Source organism: Phaseolus vulgaris, chromosome 6 (assembly GCF_000499845.2).
Source record: "Phaseolus vulgaris cultivar G19833 chromosome 6, P. vulgaris v2.0, whole genome shotgun sequence".
NCBI lineage: Eukaryota > Viridiplantae > Streptophyta > Magnoliopsida > Fabales > Fabaceae > Phaseolus > Phaseolus vulgaris.
In genome coordinates this window covers 22,044,063-22,063,825 of record NC_023754.2, presented here as the reverse complement: position 1 = coordinate 22,063,825, position 19,763 = coordinate 22,044,063, and the positions used below count along the sequence as shown (strand labels likewise).

The following is a 19,763-nucleotide window of genomic DNA, read 5'->3' as shown; positions in this document are numbered from 1 at the left end:
TATTTAAGAACTAATTTTAATTATTTTCATACTATAAATAACTAAATGGTCGACCAATGATAAAAAAATAATTTCATAATGATACAATAAAAAAATATTTAATCATGATTAAAGATTTAAAGGTGGTATTTCACTATTTGGATAGGTTTAGGTTTAAATACTTGTTTTTGCTTAAAAGTCTTATCGAATAGGAAGATTCTGGAGATCTCGTGGCATGTGCTAGTTTGATAAAAGTCTCTGCCAAAAGATATATAAATATATTAGTATAATGATAAGAATTTATTTACTAATATACAGTAATTGGTAATAATTTTACAAGGATATATATGTATTTAAGTTTCATTTTTAATATATATATATATATATATATTATAATAGTAAAAATACATAAGTGACGTTGAAATAAGAAACGTGAGATATTATGTGGATTTCTTGTAATGAAATAAATTAAATAAATTAATTCGGCATTGTTTCAGACATGACAGTTAAAAACAAAAGAAAAAAAACAAAGTATATTTAAAACTGCTAGAAAATGTGTACAAGTTAAAATAAAATATTTGCACCAGTGTCGACCTCCAAAGCAGATAGTAAAACTAAGATTAAAATATAAAACAAATACATTGACTTGTATTCACACAAGTTGTAATGCTGTAAGATAATTTAAAAGTATAATAATAAGCTAAGATATAAAGAAATGATTGTGTTCTTAAACTGCAGGATCAAAGTCACATGGGTTTAGTTTGAAACAGCACCACTATCTTAACTCAAGTAACATTTCTTAATTTAAAATGCTAACTTTCAATTTCTTACATATTATTTCTCTTTTATTTTAAAATGTATTCATTAAATTTCCTTTTCATATTCTATTTTTCATAACTCAGGGTTGTATTATTTTTTCTCTTTTTTTTCCTCTTCTTAAAATAGGTATTTACTTTTTTCTTTCTAGTATTTTTAATGATTTTTATATTACAAAGTTTATTTTTATTTTTAAATAAAAATATGTTATATATTATTATGCAACTTAAAATCTCAATTACTTTGACAACTCAAGTAACAACAATCATTACTCATTACATAACAAATATTATTAAAAAAAATACAAAAATATGGGAAGAATAGACCAAAACTCATATGTTAACAAAAACGATACAAAAGTAAACTATACCTATTCATAAAGAATTATAAGAACAAACAAGATAGAAACCTATTATACCAATGAAAAGATTTTTTATGAATAAATTATAAGTTTATTTTAACAATGATTATTCTTTCAATATATATTTTATTATTTTAGGTTATATTTAAAATTACAGATGGTTATAGATAAGAAAATATATTTTTAATATTATTGTTTAAAAAAAATATAATATACTATTCTAACTATTACACTATTTATATTATTTTAATATTATAGTTCAAAATATTATAATTTATAACATAATAGTTCAATCAAAATATATTAACTGAAATAACAAAAATATATAATTAAAATAATTTATCTATAAATTTTACATTAAAATAGTAAACAAAATTGTATAAAAATGACACATAAACATGTTAGTTTTTGTAATTTTATACGGACCGGTTTATTTATTTATATTTTTTAATAAAATAAATTTATGTTTTTTAATGCATTTGTCTACTATGTTTATTTTGAAAATAGCCAATTCTCTGTTTTATTAGAAGAAAATTATACATATATTAAATAATTTTAAAAAAAATGTCTTATTTGAAACACACTTATTTTAAATGTAAATAAACCAAATTTATATTTGTCAACTATCTCCGAATCTGTAGATGAGATACTTATAATATATTTTAAACCATTTAAATTATGTTCATTACGCATCTTACCATTTGTTTATTATGCTTAATTGAATTGGATTTAAATTTCAGTCCAATTCAGAGATACTCCTATTTTGCTAAATCGTAAATCCTGGTCATGGTTCAGGTATATTTCTAGAATTGTGTAATCAATAGTCAATGATCATTTCTCCTAAAGATTGATCAATTTGGCCCCACACTGTTTCCTACACAACAAAAAGGCATCCCTTTACCACTCTCCTGTATATATGTGAAGGACCAACTAAGATGTTTGAGTGGTCCATATGAAGAGCATAAACTCTTTAAATTAGAAAAAAACTAAACAATGCTAGATATGATATCTTTTTTGGAAACTCAAAAAACAACATATAGGTAATAAAACTTGTAACCATTACAATACTGATTGAAACACCAAATGAACATGATATACTACAGGGAAATGCTTAGTAAATAAATAAATAGAACAAAATATTCTGTAAACAGGGATACTGTGTAGTAATGATCACAGTCCTTATTTTCTAATTAATGTAGTACTATTTCAATTAATTTAGAACTGAGTTTTTTTTAATCAACAAGACAAAAACAAAAGTATTGAAGATAGGGAAAAAAGAGACATCCACATGTTACAAGCAGATGCAAAGAGGGTGTAGATGGACACTAGATTTCACCCATCTTTCTTGCATATCTGATACAATCATCCAATATCATTTTGGCATCATATTTATATACAAATCCTTTGTCACACAGCTTTGTTGAGGTCCACTTGATATCCTTACTCTGCCCATCTTTATATCTGAAATGTAATTTTCAGATGAAAACTGTAAACATTTAGTAGGAAGAAAACTTAATTGGTGTAATCCAAGACTACACAATCATGTAAAAATTTGATCTTAATCGTGCTTACAGTTATTCCATTGAAAATGTCCTTGTTTAACATCTATTTACATAAATATACTACTATTTAGGCCTTTGAGTTAGTTCTTTAAGAAACAAGGAAAAAGGAGACCAAGAGAAGAAATAAATCTAGCAGTGACCAAGAACAGGAAATCACTTACTCTTGTTTGACGGTGAATTCTGGATGATGAAGAGCGTAATGGTTAGTCATCTCTTGTAATGAAATGTAAGAACTTGCACACAAAAATCTTCCACTGATGGAAGTGCTTTCCATGCAGAAAATATGAGCTTCACATACGTCATCAATGTGTACAAGAGGAACTTTACCCAGCAATCCCTCTAGGAACTTGAGTGATTTGTAGGCCCTTTCCTGTTGCACGATCTGTGCGATACAAATTATGCTGCTACTGGGAGAAGATGTAAGGGTTTCACCTCCCACTAGTCCACAAGGGAGTGTTACCACTTCTAATCCTCCACCATTTTCATCATTTCCATAGCTCAACAGATGTTTCTCAGACAGTGTTTTTGAATAAGTATAGTCCTTGAAATATAAGACCAATACAATAGCATTAAACAATCTCAATCATGTAAGAAAATCAACTGATGAAATCCCGAAGATATTGTTCTTTAGTACATGAGACTTAATATCAATAATGCTTTCCTCGTTAAAGATTAAAATTATTTCTCACTCACTTTACAGTTAGCTGAATCTCTCTAAATGACTATCTCATCTCTCTCAAAGAAGTAAATCCTTAATAAATCACATGCATACACTTTCTCATGTGAGGCTCAGCTAATATATGTTAACATGCTTATCACATATCACTCATACTAAGTATATATGAACTTCATAAATGCCTCTTGAATAGTGTGTTATTCACATCAGACACTGATAAACTAGGATACGTACCAAAAATATCAATTTTTTTTTTTAGATTTTTACAATTCTAACATTGTTACAACATAATTTTAAAATACTCAAATACAATACTTTTTTAAAAATTTAAATTTATTACATAAAATTTTATTATGATTATAGAAATAAACAACAAAAATATATAGATTATATATGTGTTATTGAAAATGTTTTTATTTAATTTTTTATTATATCTTTATATAATATAAAAGAATTAAAAATTAATTTTTAAATGAATTTATAGTAAAATAATTTTTTTAATAAGGATGATAAAAAGATAGAAGAATAAAATAACTTAAATAAATTATATTGTCTTTTCACTTTTTAGATTTTAAACAATAAGTTAAATTTATTTTTATAATACGTTTCATATACGTTTCTATCGGTTTGTATCACATCACATGTCTTGTTTCTTGACCTTTCTATTATAATCCAGACAACAAAATGTGCAAATGGGAGCAAGAGCAGCAAGAACCCGAATTCTTTCTTTGAAACAAATTGAAGAATAAAAGCTGGCAACTAACCTTGTACGCAGGATCTTCAAGGTAAACGTATTCCAAGGAAATCATTGAGAGGGGTCCAGCAAGTTTCATCCATTACATCTTTGAAGTCACTCCCATCTTCTTTCAGTGGAGAGGCTGAAACAACAGACGCAGTGTAGATCAGACGTTTCACCGTCCCTGATCTCACACATGACATGAAAATGCTTTTTGCCCCTGCAACTGCTGCTTCTGAAGTATCCTTGTACTGCAATGTATGCATCATCATCACATCACTCATATGTACCATTAACATGTTAAAATTAAGAATTTCATGCCATGTTTTAAACAGATCGAGTTATGTGTAGAGTTAAAGAGGCGAACCTGAGATGAACCTGGTTCATGGGCGAGGGGAGTAGCAACATGAAACACAAACTCGCATCCTTGAATTGCAGGATCAAATTGAGTTGGGTTGTAAACATCAGCTTCAAACAGAACCAAATTGCCTTCTGCATGAGGAAGACTCTTTAAGAGCCCTACCTTGGACTCGTTCTCTGTTGATTATGTTCCAAAATGAATCAAAACTCACAAGACAAGAGACATAGTGTGCAGAAAAAGAAAGATAGAGAATACAAACTCAAGTCTCTGAGAGTTGCATGAACTGTGTAACCCCTGGCCAGTAGCTTGTAGATGAGCCAGGAACCTATGTAGCCATTGCCTCCTGTGACACACACCTTGCTCCCTTCGCTCATATTTTTTCCCTCTCAGAGAGACGACAACAAGCAGGTAGAATACAACTTGCAACTTGCAATTGCAATCAGAAATCTTGAACTACACTATTATATTTAAGATTGTGATCCAGGAGCACATTCTCATCCACTCATTTTATTACTATTTGTTCAAATCTAACATGGACTATAGATATGAGAACGATCAATTATTTTTATATATTGAATGCAAATTTTATCTCATCTGATTTTATGAATTAAATTAGGTTTAAAGTTCACTTTTAATATTATTATTTATTGTAATTTTTATCTTTCTTTTAATAATTTAAATTAATAATATAGTATATTTAGGGTATATATTTATATTGCTCGTATAATTTTTTAATTTTTTTATAAACTCCGAATTTAATGATTGAAAAAGAAGCTAGTGGGTCGAAGACTTTGTGGATGAATAATTTGCTGGAGAAGTACTTTTCCATACCACTACCCTTTAATTCAAAAAGTATTATTAATTTACCTTTTGAGAGAATGTTTACATTTCAATAATATCGGTACTATCTTTAAGATTTTTTATTTTCACTCAGTCTCTTAAAAGTGTGTGCCACATCTTTAACATCCCATAAATTTTACAGATCTCAAGCTCATTTCTTCAATAATAATAACTAAAATTTATAGTGTATGTAAATTTTGTCACTTTCTTAGTTTTTTATGTGATCAGAAAAAGAAAAAGACTGATTCTTCCCTCCACCAAATCAATTCAAATTTTCAATCAATATATATACACATAAAAAGTCTCTTTTATCCTTAATAATTTAAAATACCACCTAAGGTTCATTGAGCACAGAGGCTGTGGAGAGTAAGGTGGTAGAGAGGAGTTGTCGATGGAGAAGATGGAGAAGAAGTGTGCACCGAGTGAAAGCGATACTGAGATTGATGAATTTCGGATTTGTATATGTAGAATTTTTTTTCCTAGATAGGGAAATCTGGAGGTTTTGCACATGGTGCTGTCTGAAAACTTAAAGGAAAATTGATTGTTTACATTATTTGAATATTTATATTTGAAAATCCTGAAGATAATAGTGTTTTGAATGTATAAATTCAAAAGTCAATAAATTTGTCTTTTTTTTATTTAATACCATTTTTTTGAAAATAAAGATGAAAAAGAACATTTTCAAATTTTAATTTTATATTAAGTGCACTTTATAATTGATATGGTACTGGAAGAAACTACTTCAAAAAAAAAGTGTGGACCAAATATAGTTGAATTTATTATTTTTTAATTATAACAATTTCTATATAAAGTCTTCTTATAAAATTATGATATTTCATATGCCACAAACTTTATGTAACACATATTTTTAATTATAATTCATGTATTCTACAAAAAATCTCAAAATTTATTGGCAAACAAAATTTTCTATTAAATATAATAACAACTTTAAATTATTTTTTTAATCTAAAATTAAAAAAGAAAAAAAAAAAACTTTGCGTACTGTTCTGCAACTAGTTTATCCAGTGTCACTAAAACTCTTTGTGTGGCCAAATGCGGTTGCTTACAGAAAAAAGCCCTTTAAGATATTAGTAGTTCAAAACGTGAGTGACAAAAACAGAAAACATTCCTACTTTGGATACTCCCACTAGTTACCCTAGCACAACTTCACAAATTTAATAATCTTTTCATTTATGTAGGGTCCACAATTTATTTCATTAATCTCTTGTAGTTTCTTCTATGCACTGTTTGGAAGAGAGTGAGAGCAGAAAGAGAAAGAAAAAGAGGAGAGAATCCGGAAAATTAGATTATTTAGATGTAAGGAGAATGAGTTATAATTTATTAAATTTGATGGAACCTGATTTCATTGTAAAAAGAATAATTGTTATTTATTTATTAAAAAAATATTTTAGAATTGTTAAAATTTTTGAATTAAAATAAAGATAAATATTTATTTATGAATGTAGAAATATGTATTTATATATTTGGATAGAAAATTGTAAGTAAGAGAAATAAATTACAAATAATATTATAATGTGAACGATAAAAAAAAATATATTTAATTTTAAAAGATGTGATATTATTTTTTATGTTAGCTTTTTATGATGACAATATAAATTTAACTTAAAGTAGTTATAAATTATTTATTTCATTTAATTTTTTATTGCAATTAATAATAATAAGTTATATAGGTTTTCTATGATGAAATGTTGAGTGAAATTATTTATTATAACTGTATCCAATGTTTATAAAAGACATTCTACACTGATCTTTCTTTTATAAGTTAAGAATCTAAATATGAAATATATTGTTGAAAATAATTTTTTTGCAGTCATGACAACGATAGTAATCTAAACAGGTGTTTGGTTAATTAGAGCATTTAGAATTGGCCTAATAGATAAAATAAGGAAAAATATTTGTTGACGGCGTCTTTATTGTCTGCATTCATTTTGACAAATGTTAGGATGAAAGCTTATATTCATGCATAGATACTTTATGGAAAGCTCATATTCTGCAAGTAATTACGCAATTATTAATATGCTATATCTCTCCGAAGTTAAGAGAAAAGGATAACCTGCAGCCACCGTGGAGGAAACCACAATCCATATCGTTACATGATTTTGTTTTCTATCTTAAAAATAATTTACTCACTTAATCTCAAAAATCGATTTTATATGTGAGATTTGTAATATGAGATCTATACGTGTAATCTTAATTTTTAACCTATTCATCTTATTTCTTATGCTTTGTTTGGATTAGAGGGTGTGTGGGAGTGGAAAGTTGAGGGTGTGAAGGAGTGGAAGTGTGAAGAAAGTTGAAGTTGTTTGTATTGGGGTATGTTAGAATGAATATGTAAGGAAAGTTTATTGAAATATGTGAGTGATGTGATGGTTGTAAGGATATTTTGAATTATTTTGAATTGTGTAAATTGTAAGATTACAAATATACCCTTATGTAAATTAATGTATTTAGTTAATTTTAATATTATTTATGATTCTTTAAATTATATATATTTACAAATTTACTCTTATCTTTAAAATATTTAAATAATAAAATATGAAATATTTTGTAAAATTTAATTTAACTAAATTTTTATACTATTTTTATATATAGGCATTTTTATTTTATTAGAAATATATTTAATATTTTTATTTTTATTATAAATGATTAATTTTTTTGGGTGTGTACAGTTTATTTGAAATAAAATTAAAATAACTGAAATGATTTTAATTAATATTTATTATCATTATTTTAAAAATTTATTTTAAAAATTATTGTTATTTTAATATTTATATTATTAATATAGTTAATTTTTTTATTAATATATAAAAAAATTTACAATTTTAGTCATTTTTTTATGATTTATTATATGTGCATGGGATAGTTAAAAAAATAGATACAAAATTAGATGTGATTAATTCATAGCATATTTTATAAAAATATGGGAGCACATGCGTAATTGCAGACATCCTATGTGGCTTTTTCTCTTCTCTCACTTATTTCTCTGCATTTGAGAGAAGAAGCTTGAACCTTCCACCACCCACTCCTCCATCCCTCATCCTCCTTCATTCCCAGATCTAAACAGGGATGCACCTTCATTTCTGTCCGCAAGAACAGTACATCCCCTATCCAAATAGACACTTAATTCTCTTAAGTTGAGACTGTCAATTAAAACTTTATAACTGGTTAATAGTAATAAATTCTATTGTTAGATTTTTATAACAATAATAAGTTTTAAATATAATAAATCTAATTCAATCTCTTATATAATATTTTATCTATAGTGAGATTGCACATATTATATTATATTATATTATATTATATTATATTATATTATATTATATTATATTATATTATATTATATTATATTATATTATATTATATTATATTATATTATATTATATTATATTATATTATATTATATTATATTATATTATATTATATTATATTATATTATATTATATATATATAACATTTATGAAAATATATAGTAAGCAATAGCTTGCTTCTATAAATGAAATTGAAAATGAGTATGAAGATAATAATTATCAAATGTTTGTTTGAGGAAGGAAATAAAGGAAAATTTGAGAGTGAAGTAGGTTCATAATATACTGTATTTAATAATGAACTTTTATTTTTTTCATGTAAAAAATTCTTTTATCTTTAGAGATTGTTTTGAATATGAGAATTTCAATATCTTGTCTTCTTTTTAAACTTTTATAATCAAACTAATTTAAGTGTTCTTATTTCTTTGGAATATTTTTTATAAAAATTGGTTTTAAGAAGATAAAACTGAATCTTAAAGTGTTATATGTTTTTCTATAAGTATCTTTTAATTGTAACTTATTTATCATAAATTTTTGTTTTAGTAATTACATCTCTCAAAGGTTCTTATTCAACTATGGATGATTTCAACTATTTATGAATTCAAGAATTTGAAAATTTCAAAGAAATAAAAACAATTCATTACATATGTGTGATTTTTTTATAATTATATTAAATTGTGTGTTATTTTTTTTATGTTAGTGACAATAGTAATAATATATATATATATAAATATAAATTTTAGTATATTATTTTGACTCTCAAATTATTGGTAAAGATTTATAAGTGAATAAGATAATCACTGAAAATAAAAACTGAACTAGTGGGCTTATTGATTACTAAATTGCTAGGGGAATGGTGGCCATTTCTTTCTACACTCCGAATGATTTTAACTTGCACCCCGTGAGATGACAAAATGACCATATTACCCTTATTGAAAATACATTTCTAATTCTGCATTTTTGGAATTTTATTTTGGATTTCTTCATTAAAAATTTCAATCCATAAATACATTATTGAATGCAAATTTTTATTGTGAACATATATTTTAAAATATAATTCAAAATACAAATTTATATAAATAATTTAGAACAAAAAAAAGTAAGTTTTACATTTCAGATTGTATAATAGAAGAGAGGTTTCTCCATATTATATAATAAATTAAAACTCAAAATATAAAAACAAAAGAATAAATTTAAAATATTTAAATATATGGGAGTTGCATGAAATCATGGAGGTCCAAGAAAAAGTGGGCAGAAATGGGTGTGTGGATGGATACTCAATTTGGGTTTGGGTTCTATAGAGAGAGAGAAGAGGCCCATTGTGCATAAGATGATTATACAAACATTAATAATAAAATGTGGTTGAATCATATCATGATGATGAGTTGAATATTAGAATTAATATTTTATTACATCATTGAAATGTGAGTCTAACTCTACCTCTGAATATAGTCTAAGAACTCTACTCCAGTGTTAGGTATTAAATTAACAAGTAAAACAAAGAAAAAAGTATTATATTTTTGAACTACAGCACATGATACAGTAAGAAGTGAGGGATATTATTATGACACAATTGGACCTATTCTACAAAAATGTAGGGTAGAGACGCATAAACTGACGATGAAACCGATAAGATAATTCCACCATAAAAGTTACACAGTAAATGGATATAGTTCCATTAAAGAAGAAGATATTATTGAGTTGGATTTGACCTCAGCTTAAAGGAATTAAAATAATAATTTCCCCAAGAATATACGTTGGAAAATACTACCCCAGTTTGTGATGTTTTTGCTGTGAATAAAATTAAAATTTATTTGTCTTCGTATATGTATTTTCATATTGTTATGTCGTATTAATTACTTTTCTAGCATATTCAAAATTACGTACATCTTAAATAAAGATAACGAACTCATTCTCTTAGGTACAAATTAATAATTTAAGATAAATTAAAGATTTATTTTCTATTTTTACATATTAATCGAATAAGTAAAAAGTAATTAGGTGAAAAGGATACATCGTTTCGATAATTCTAGGAGTATTTTTTGAAAAATAATAAAATTGCTAAATATTTAATATCATTAACTAAAATAACCAACTTTTTTTATCCGTATGAATTAATTAGAAGTTTGGACACAGGTAGTAAAATTTGATTATAATTATATATTAAACATAAAAAAATCACGAAATATTTGAGTTAAAAAGGTCCTTAAACCATTTGATTATTTTTAATTAGGATAATGAACTAGTTTCCTTTTTAATTGAATCCTTAAATTTGTTTTTTTTAATTATTAGGTCCTACGCTTAGTTTTTTGAAGTCACAATTAGGCGACAGAACTTAATTAAGAAATAAATATCAGATAAAGGTTTCAATTAAAAAATGTTAGAGACGTCGTAAAGATTGTCAAACAATCAAAGGGTGTATAACAATGACACGGAAATGCATGTATTGATTTCAATTTTCCCAATTGTAGAATACGTTTCTGTATTTGAAATATATTTGCAGAAAGAATTCGTGACCATGTTGCTTTCTTCTTTTTCCTTTGAAGGATATATCTTATTACTTATTAGTTATTGTTTAACTTTATATATTATTTTGTTTTTAATTAAGTAAGAAGAATTTTATAAGAATATTTTAAATATATAAATAGGTGTAAATCTTATTGAGTTAAATTTTAAAATTTGTTATTTAACAAATTTTGAATATCTTTTAAGATCTAGCAATTTCTCTTTCTAGTAATTAGAAATGATAAACCAAAAGAGTAAAGAAAAGATAGTTGCATAAAATTACAAGATAGAACGTATATATCTTTCCAATTGCTATAGAAGTGGAGGAAAACCAAACTTTCATACCAAACATGTTTGCCTGAAAAGTGTTGTGCACAAACTGGTTTTTGGCAAGACGTGTCCAATCATCATGCTATATATGAATTAATTCCAGCCACAAAAATTACCATAATATATAATAGGGGAAAGTTAATTAAGGTTCTAATTGCAGAGACAATAGTAACAATTACACAAACCTTAAAAACCATGATGCCGTGAAAACTTGGTATGAATGCGGTTGACGTGGTGAGGATGCACTTGCTTAAAAATTCAAAGTCATGATAACTGTTAGGAAATGAAGAACTCATTGAGTTTACTATATATACCATATCAGACATGACATTTTAGAATTGACAAACATTTCCTCCAACATATAAACAAGACACTCTTAAAACATTAAAAACAAAATTTATGTTTAAAATTTTGATCATACTTCAAGTAATCAAGTTATTAGTGTAAATATTCACACGTACGTTAATGATTAATTGTCAGAAAAAAAAAAAAAACATTCATGATATTTAAATCTAAAATCTAACATATAAATTGAGTCGAAGTAATGGGAGTCACTCTGTTTACCTCGCCACAAGATTTGGAGTGTGACTTTGATTTATAAACTCTGAAGAGCCAATCATCCACTTTCCTCCAACCCCACGGAACTAACCTTCTACAACTACCTGTCAATGGAATTTAATTTCGTAATCCTTCTAAATCCACCATCCATTTTATCTATAGGAATAATATATATAGTTAGTTGGTTATGGATTAGAAGCATTATGTATATGCTTCTACTTTTCACAATTATTAATAATATAATTTTCTTTCTTTTCTTGTTTTTTTTTTAACTTTACATGGAGTTACTAATGACTTTTTTTTTCTCTGATATGTTTAATCATGAAGATTTTTCTTTATCCTTTAAGTTCATTCCTAATACCTTCACCATGCACATCACCCTTAAGTCAGACAAAGATTAATTTTTTATTTGTAGCAACAAATTCTTGTTACTATTATTATTCTTTGATAATCCACAAGTTTCTCCAAGGTTCAAAAATGTTATGATTTTTGTGTCAACAATATCAATCCTTTTTGTGTCATGAACAATGAGATAAACTTATACTCATTTGGCTTCTTGCATCACTTTGAATCCTATCCTCACCAAGATAGTGGATCTTGAAACTTCTGCTCAAATTTAAATAAGATTGCACACATATTATGCCTCTCAAACTAAGACACAAATCAAGAAGCTGAAAAATAAGCTATGTACTTCAATGAAGAATCATGGTGTCACTATGTATATGTTTAAAATCAAGAAAACGGTTGATACTCTTGATGCTATTAGAGCTCTCATTACAGTTGAAGATCATATAAATGTTATTTTTTATGACTTGTATGAAAATTATGATCATTTCATTACATTTATCACATCTAGCTTAGAACCTTATTATGTTATTATATTGAGGCATTTCTTATAGTGTAAGAAGAAAGATTTAGAAACGTTATCTTAATGATCAGTCTCCTCTACAAGCTAATAATATTTTTGGTTCATGATCTTTGTCAAATCATCAACAAAATCACAATCGAAACAATACTTCTCAAAATAGGAGAGGACGAATGTTTTTTCATTCCAATAACGATATTGATTACGAGTTTGACATTGATGATCATAAATCTACTAGTGATTATTGTATTTATTTAGAATCCAATCTTGTCTTTTGGTCTTCTCACAAGCAGAATGTGATATCCTGCAACAACACTGAGGCGATATAAAGGAGTATTATTGCGTAAAATCAAATAATTGTGTTCCCTTCTCACTAATATTAGAGTTTCATCCCCTATTTCAAATATTTACTATGATAATTTGAGTATTATTTTTCTTGTTGTTAATCTCATTTGACACTTCAAATTAAAATATTTTGAACTTAATCTTCATTTTTCATGATAATGTTCAACAAATCAAATACAATTCATCTTCTAACTTGTTATCAGATTTTTTATTTACTGACTAAACTCGTTTATAGTATCTCTTTCCTTAAGGATTGTGATAAATTCTATTGTTGTAAATCGGGGGTGTCAGGAATAATGTATACGGTTAATTAGAAGGTTTCATGTATAATATACTGTATTTATATATGCTAGACATTTAATCAATGATAGAATTCTTTCCTTCCTTACTTTTGTTATACCTTGCACAGCGTAAATCATTGACTAACCAGTATTTAAAGTCTATAAAATTTACCAACAAGTTAATATTTTTAATACTGTGACAACGCACTAATTTTAGAACTTATAATCTACAAACAGAAACTTATTTGTTTTGATTAAATTGTCGAAATTTATCGTTTTTACGCCGATCAATTATTCTCATATGGAATTAAGCTTGATAAGATTTGATGGACAGATCGAAGAGGACAAGAGGCCTAGGAGTAATAATTGAACTTACTTTAAATTTTAAAGACCAAAATTAAACAAAAATCTTATTATAAATGTGTATAATGAGTTATTATTGCATTTAGTAGGTAAGGAAGGCACCCAAGAATTTCACTTGGAGGAAGAGTAGGTAAGGTCTGAACTGATGGAGCATTATAAATTGATTACTGAGTATCACCTTTTCCAACTTTTTAATTTTGTTTTCACCAGCCATGATTCATAGTTGTTACATTCATTGTAATTTCTGTGTACTGTGTAAGTATAGAAAATAAATAACTCTTTAAACATTATTTTGCACAACTTAGTAAAAGATCATAAAACGATTTAATTCGATTCATTGATCAAGTCATTTTACTTATTTACTTATGAAATGTTAAAAATTGTCAAGTGTATTTGTAATACTTCAATAGTATTTTCTTAGTTTAATAAAATATATATGCATATTTCCAAATTTTAAATGTATTTTTATACTGTTTTGTTTCTATCACTCTTCAAATAAGCATTACATACGAATTTGATTAATAAAAATAGTTGTACTAAAGACTACACTCTTCGATTATACAAGTAATTCCAAACTCAAGAAATCAAATTATATTATCAAGATCTATAATCATCTTTATTATCAAAATCATTTACTTTCATTGATCAAAATAGCTCTCATTGTACAGGAGTTGTTTGTTTACTAAGCAAAATCAATATAGAAAGAAAGTTGAAAGAGAGTAAAATCTTATAATATTAAAAAAAAAAATAAAAGGAAACAAGATAGAGAAATTTTAAAATAAAAGGGAATAACCTTAAACGCTAAATAAATTATGATGATGGATAAATAGATTTTTATCTCACTAATAGATTTTATTTAGGAAAAATATTAGAAACTACTCTAAAAAAAACTAAAGAGAAAATATAAAGAGAATGAGACTTAAATATTGAGTTGGTCCATTGAGTTGCTAGTTTTTAAATATATATATATATATAATTCTAAATATTAAATTATTAAATAATGTTTTTATTCGGATAAATTGAAAAAATAAATACTTTTTAAGTTATTTTACTAAGTTATGTAATTGAAAATTAACTTGTATACGTAGATATTCATGATTTAAATTAGAATATTATTATTTTAAAATAATGTAACATAAAATTATAATATTTTAAATTGAACTTATTTTAATTTTAATATTTTATGTATATAATAAAATAAAATAAAAATCGGTCAACGGACTAGGTAAGCAGGTCAAGATGGTTTGAAGATAATATCTTATCTGGCATCATTGATGCCGGTTGAGGGGATCCACCCGTTTTATGAGCTTCAAACATAGTTAATACAAACTAATATAAAAGTCAATTGTTTATTAAAATGTTTAAAAACAATTCTAATTATTTTAAATGAGAGCACATATAAAAAATGAATGAAATTTGGATAAAATTAAAAAATTGCAGCATCAATAGTTTTAAGACAGAAAAAGTATTCAAGTAGTGGTCATCTATTTGAACCCAATATATAAATGGCATATAGCATTTAAGATTCCTTTCTCTTTTGTGCACACTTTTTCTCTTTTTGAAATATAAAAGGAAGGTAAAGCTTCTCCGTAACTCCTCGTGCAGAAAACGATATTAGGATGCTATAACATTTAAGTGCCACTTTGTTTTTATCAAAACTTGAATGGTTTATATTATGTACATATGTGTTTAACGTAAAATCTCTTAAGAATATAAAATAATGATACTGTTAATTTTAATATAGTAAAATCACCTCAAATTATTAACTAAAACCTATGAGACCTCGTCATAAGAGAATACGAGGTTACCACTTAATCTCAACCAACAAAGATGAAATGCAATGTCTCTCTAGCATCTCACTAGGATTTCTGTTAATCAAAGAAAAAAAGAATTAAGATTTCTAATCTCATACTATGATGGATATCTATTATCTCATTTACTATTTATGTTGTTCTTCCCTTTTGCTTGTATTTCTCTTCCTCACAAGTTTCCTTTATATAGAGAATGAAAAGAAAACTTCCTCATAAAGAGATAATTGATAATTAATGTTTGTCGTATTTTCAAGATACTTTGAAAATACCATCTTGAACTTTTTAGGCTGAACTTCAAAGTCTTCAAAGAGATATAATTCCAAGACTTTGGAATTTTCATCCTTGAATATACTCAATGAATCAATTATCAATATTCATTAGTCATGGTCTCTCATTAAAAATTAGTCATGGTCTCTCATTAAAATTAAAGTGAGATTCCCAACAAAATCTAAATTTGTGGTTGAATTAATCCGATTACATTTTTTCAAGAGCAGTGATAATTTGACATCCATTGCTCCAAATTACACCTCTTCAAATGACAAAAATATTCTTTTATATTTCATAACCTCTATCATTTGAAAGTTGTAATTTGAAGCAATGCAAAAAGTGGGTGTGAAAATAATATTTTTCTTTTTTCAATTATATTTGAACAGTATGAAAATAATTTTATTCTCTATAACAGGTGGATCCTGAGAAGCACACTGTTTTTGAAGAGAGCATCATATAGATAGTGTGGCTGACCAAGGAAAATGCCATCCGCATGGGACGGGGCCAGAGACAAAAGATGACGAGCAGTATTTGTAGCATTTCTACAAGAATGCGATAAAGTCTATATGAATCAAGCACTTAATCCTAGATTATGAGAGAAATATTATTATGTTATAATCTCCCTTAATCTGGTTGAAGGCATTTTACCAAACTGAAGAAATTAACGCACGTTAGCTAAGACTTATTGAAAGAAGTGGTTGAATGAAGTAAAACCAAGATTAATTTTCTTATTACAATCATCATGGCGGGCATTGAGTTATGTGACGACACCTACACATGGAATCCTACTCCTTCCAAGTTCTACCGTCTAATGCTAGCCACGTCCAGTTTTGGATATATTGTTACTGGTCACGGTGGAGCTACGAATTTTGCGTCCACTGGGCCCTCCTCTTTTTCGCCACTATCCCTGGTCGTTATCATTGGGATGTGAAGCGCCACGTGAAATTCAATTTTATTACACTTCTTCACACTCTACCCAATTTTTTATTTATTTATTTATGCCATTTTATCCATCTGCAGTGTAGTAAACGAAGTTATGATCCAAATTTGAAAAACTACAGGCATATTTATAATTAAAAACAAAAATAAGTTAAGTGGGGATAGTACAGGAGGAAGGCTTTAATTTAATTGACGAGGTTTTGGAGCAGTTTTGTTGGCCCAGATGAGGGCCAAATGGGAGATATGGTTGGTGGAGGAACCGTCTTCAGCGAGAGCCATGGCAGCAGCATCCTTCAGATCCTTCATTCGGTAACGCAGCTTCTTCCCCTCTTCACCTTCCATCAGGGACTTCACAACGCTACTTATTTGCTGTCTCTCCACTAAGCCATTATCGGAAACTTTGGGCCTCAGCGCTACCTTGACGTCGTGGGTGAGCATAAAGGCGTTCATCCTCTGCTCCGCGAAGAGGGGCCATGCGATGAAGGACACCCCGTTCACCACGCTCTCCAGAATGGAGTTCCAGCCGCAATGGGTGAGGAACCCAGCGGTGGAGGGATGGGCCAGAACCTGAGGTTGCGGAGCCCAAGAGGGAACCAAAAGGCCCCTACCTTTCGTTCTCTCCACAAACCCTTCGGGTAAAAACCCAAACGGATCCGCCGCAGTCTCCGCTTTGAAATAAGAACCGTTGGCGATTTCGTCGTTTGGGCTCTTCACCACCCACAAAAACCGTTGCTCGCTCGCTTCCAGCCCGTGAGCCAGCTCCTTGATCTGGGCACTGGAGAGGGTCCCAGCGCTTCCGAAGGATACAAATAACACGCTCCCACGAGGCTGCTCATCTAACCACCTTAAACACTCCGACTCCACTGGACCCGTTTCCATTCTGACTAATGGCCCCACCGCGTAAACCGGGGGCCGTCCCGGTTGTTCCTTCTGCAACTCGCGCCAAGCTCCCGGTTCAAGCTCTGCGAAGCTGTTCTCGATTATTCCCTCGGCTTCTCTATACCTCTTCGCGTGGTGTAGGACCCACTTGTAGGCCTCGTTCTTGCGGTCCTGAACCGGGTCGAGTAAATCCCTTCCGTGAATAGGAATGCAGCCAGGGATGGTCACCGGTTCGGGGAGGTCCCGGAACTCGCAGTGGGCCTCCTGGTCTAGGGTTGGGAGGTAGAAGAAGAGGGAGAGGGCAGTGGCGGTGGATGGGAAGAAGACGTAGCGGGAGGCGTTGAATTCGGCGGCGATGTCAAAGGCGTCGGTGGAGAAGAGGTCGACAACAAGGGCTGCGAGTGTGTGGGTGGCGGAGAGAGAATGGAAGGCTTCGCGTAGGGAAGGGAGGGAGCGGAGGACGACGTGGGACATGGTGGTTTCGATCATTGCGTCAGGCGGGAGGTCCGAGAGAGTGACCGGAGGGAGGAAGGTGTGGGAGATGGAGTCGGGGAGAGCGTGGAGGACGGCGGTTTGGGCCTTGGAAGGTGGGCCTTGGGTGGGGATGACGAAGGTGACCGACAGGTTATGGTAGCGAACGACTCGCTTGGCGAACTCGATCATCGGGATTAGATGGCCCATGCCAGGGGATGGCATCATGGCCACCATGGGAGGTGCGGGAGCCACTCGAGCTTCTTGTTTTGGGATTTCCATGGCACCAAATTCTGAAATTAAGCGGTTCACTCTTTTCGTTTTGTTTTCTCTGTTTTGGAATGGTTGTGAAGATGAAGGAAGAACAGAGAGGGAGTGTTTATATATAGTGAGGGTGTGTTGAGGGGTGAGGTTTATTCATTGGTTCTGAGTGCCTACGCTTGAATTTCAGTGAACATTCTGATATTTTTAATTTGTGATGGCTATAATGGAGACTGGTAGTAGTGTTTATTAGTAATTAATTTATTTTAATAAATTATTATTATGATTATTATTATTATTATTAGGTGATTGTTGTATGATTGGAGTGTGGATGTGGGAGGCAGTGGAGTTTATATTTGATTTAATTGAATGGTATTTAAGGAGGAGGCAATGGTATGTTGAGATAATATGTATCTAGAAGGAAAGCGTTGAGTGCGGAATATGTGAATTTATGTAATGGCTGGGGATGGATTATGGATGATGTCAGTTCAAACGTAAGGCTTATGTGATCAAAACTATTTTGCATTTGGTGTTGGAAGGTGCGGTTCATGTGTCCCTCCTCAACACAAAAACCGTGTCCATTCAATTCCGCCTCCCAGTCAAGGCCCTCACCCCACCCTCCAACTTATAATACATTCAAATTCCACCTCTTCTTTGCAACTCCACCAATAAAACGACATCTACCACCGCTACATTCTGCTCATTCAATTCAATCTACAATTATTATTTAAATATATACAATAATATATTTCTATTAAATACTTCAATTTTTATGTATTTACTACAGAAGTAATCTTGTTAGAATATACCTTATCTCTGTTTAACAGGACTTAATTATGAGCACCACTACATTATGCTCATCTATTCATCTGCATTAAGTTAAATTGTTAATATTATTAAATTAATGTGTTTGTTCAAATATGAGTCTCGATACCACTGTGGAATTCATGTTGAGGGGGAATTGTAATATTAATATGGAGTTTTAAAATAATTATAATTATTGTATAAAGAATATTATAAATAATATATAATTTTATGATTCTATACATATATTGCTAGATCAATCAATTATATATATTACTAAATTAATAAATTTGTGTTTTAATTATATGTAATATCTTGGAAAGATGTTCAATGATGTATTATATTATTTAAATTATGATTTAATGTTTAAATAAGAGTGATATATATATATATATATATATATCATTTATACAACATTCAACACTTG

At 28.9% G+C, this 19,763-nt stretch overlaps 2 protein-coding genes across 2 annotated transcripts; both read right to left on the bottom strand.

The window, feature by feature from the left end:
- Positions 1-2,295: 2,295 nt before the first annotated feature.
- On the bottom strand, positions 2,296-4,987 carry LOC137831888 (NADPH HC-toxin reductase 1-like). The gene is given in 6 exon segments (XM_068639776.1): positions 2,296-2,617; positions 2,880-3,259; positions 4,159-4,197; positions 4,199-4,381; positions 4,498-4,667; positions 4,751-4,987. Coding segments are annotated over 6 exon segments (1,023 nt in total). The 5' UTR covers positions 4,866-4,987; the 3' UTR covers positions 2,296-2,481.
- A 12,041-nt stretch (positions 4,988-17,028) lies between these two features.
- Positions 17,029-19,451, bottom strand: LOC137831887 (hydroquinone glucosyltransferase). The gene has a single exon (XM_068639774.1). The coding sequence runs from the start codon at positions 18,551-18,553 to the stop codon at positions 17,102-17,104; it is 1,452 nt and encodes a 483-aa protein (XP_068495875.1). The 5' UTR covers positions 18,554-19,451; the 3' UTR covers positions 17,029-17,101.
- Positions 19,452-19,763: the final 312 nt, after the last annotated feature.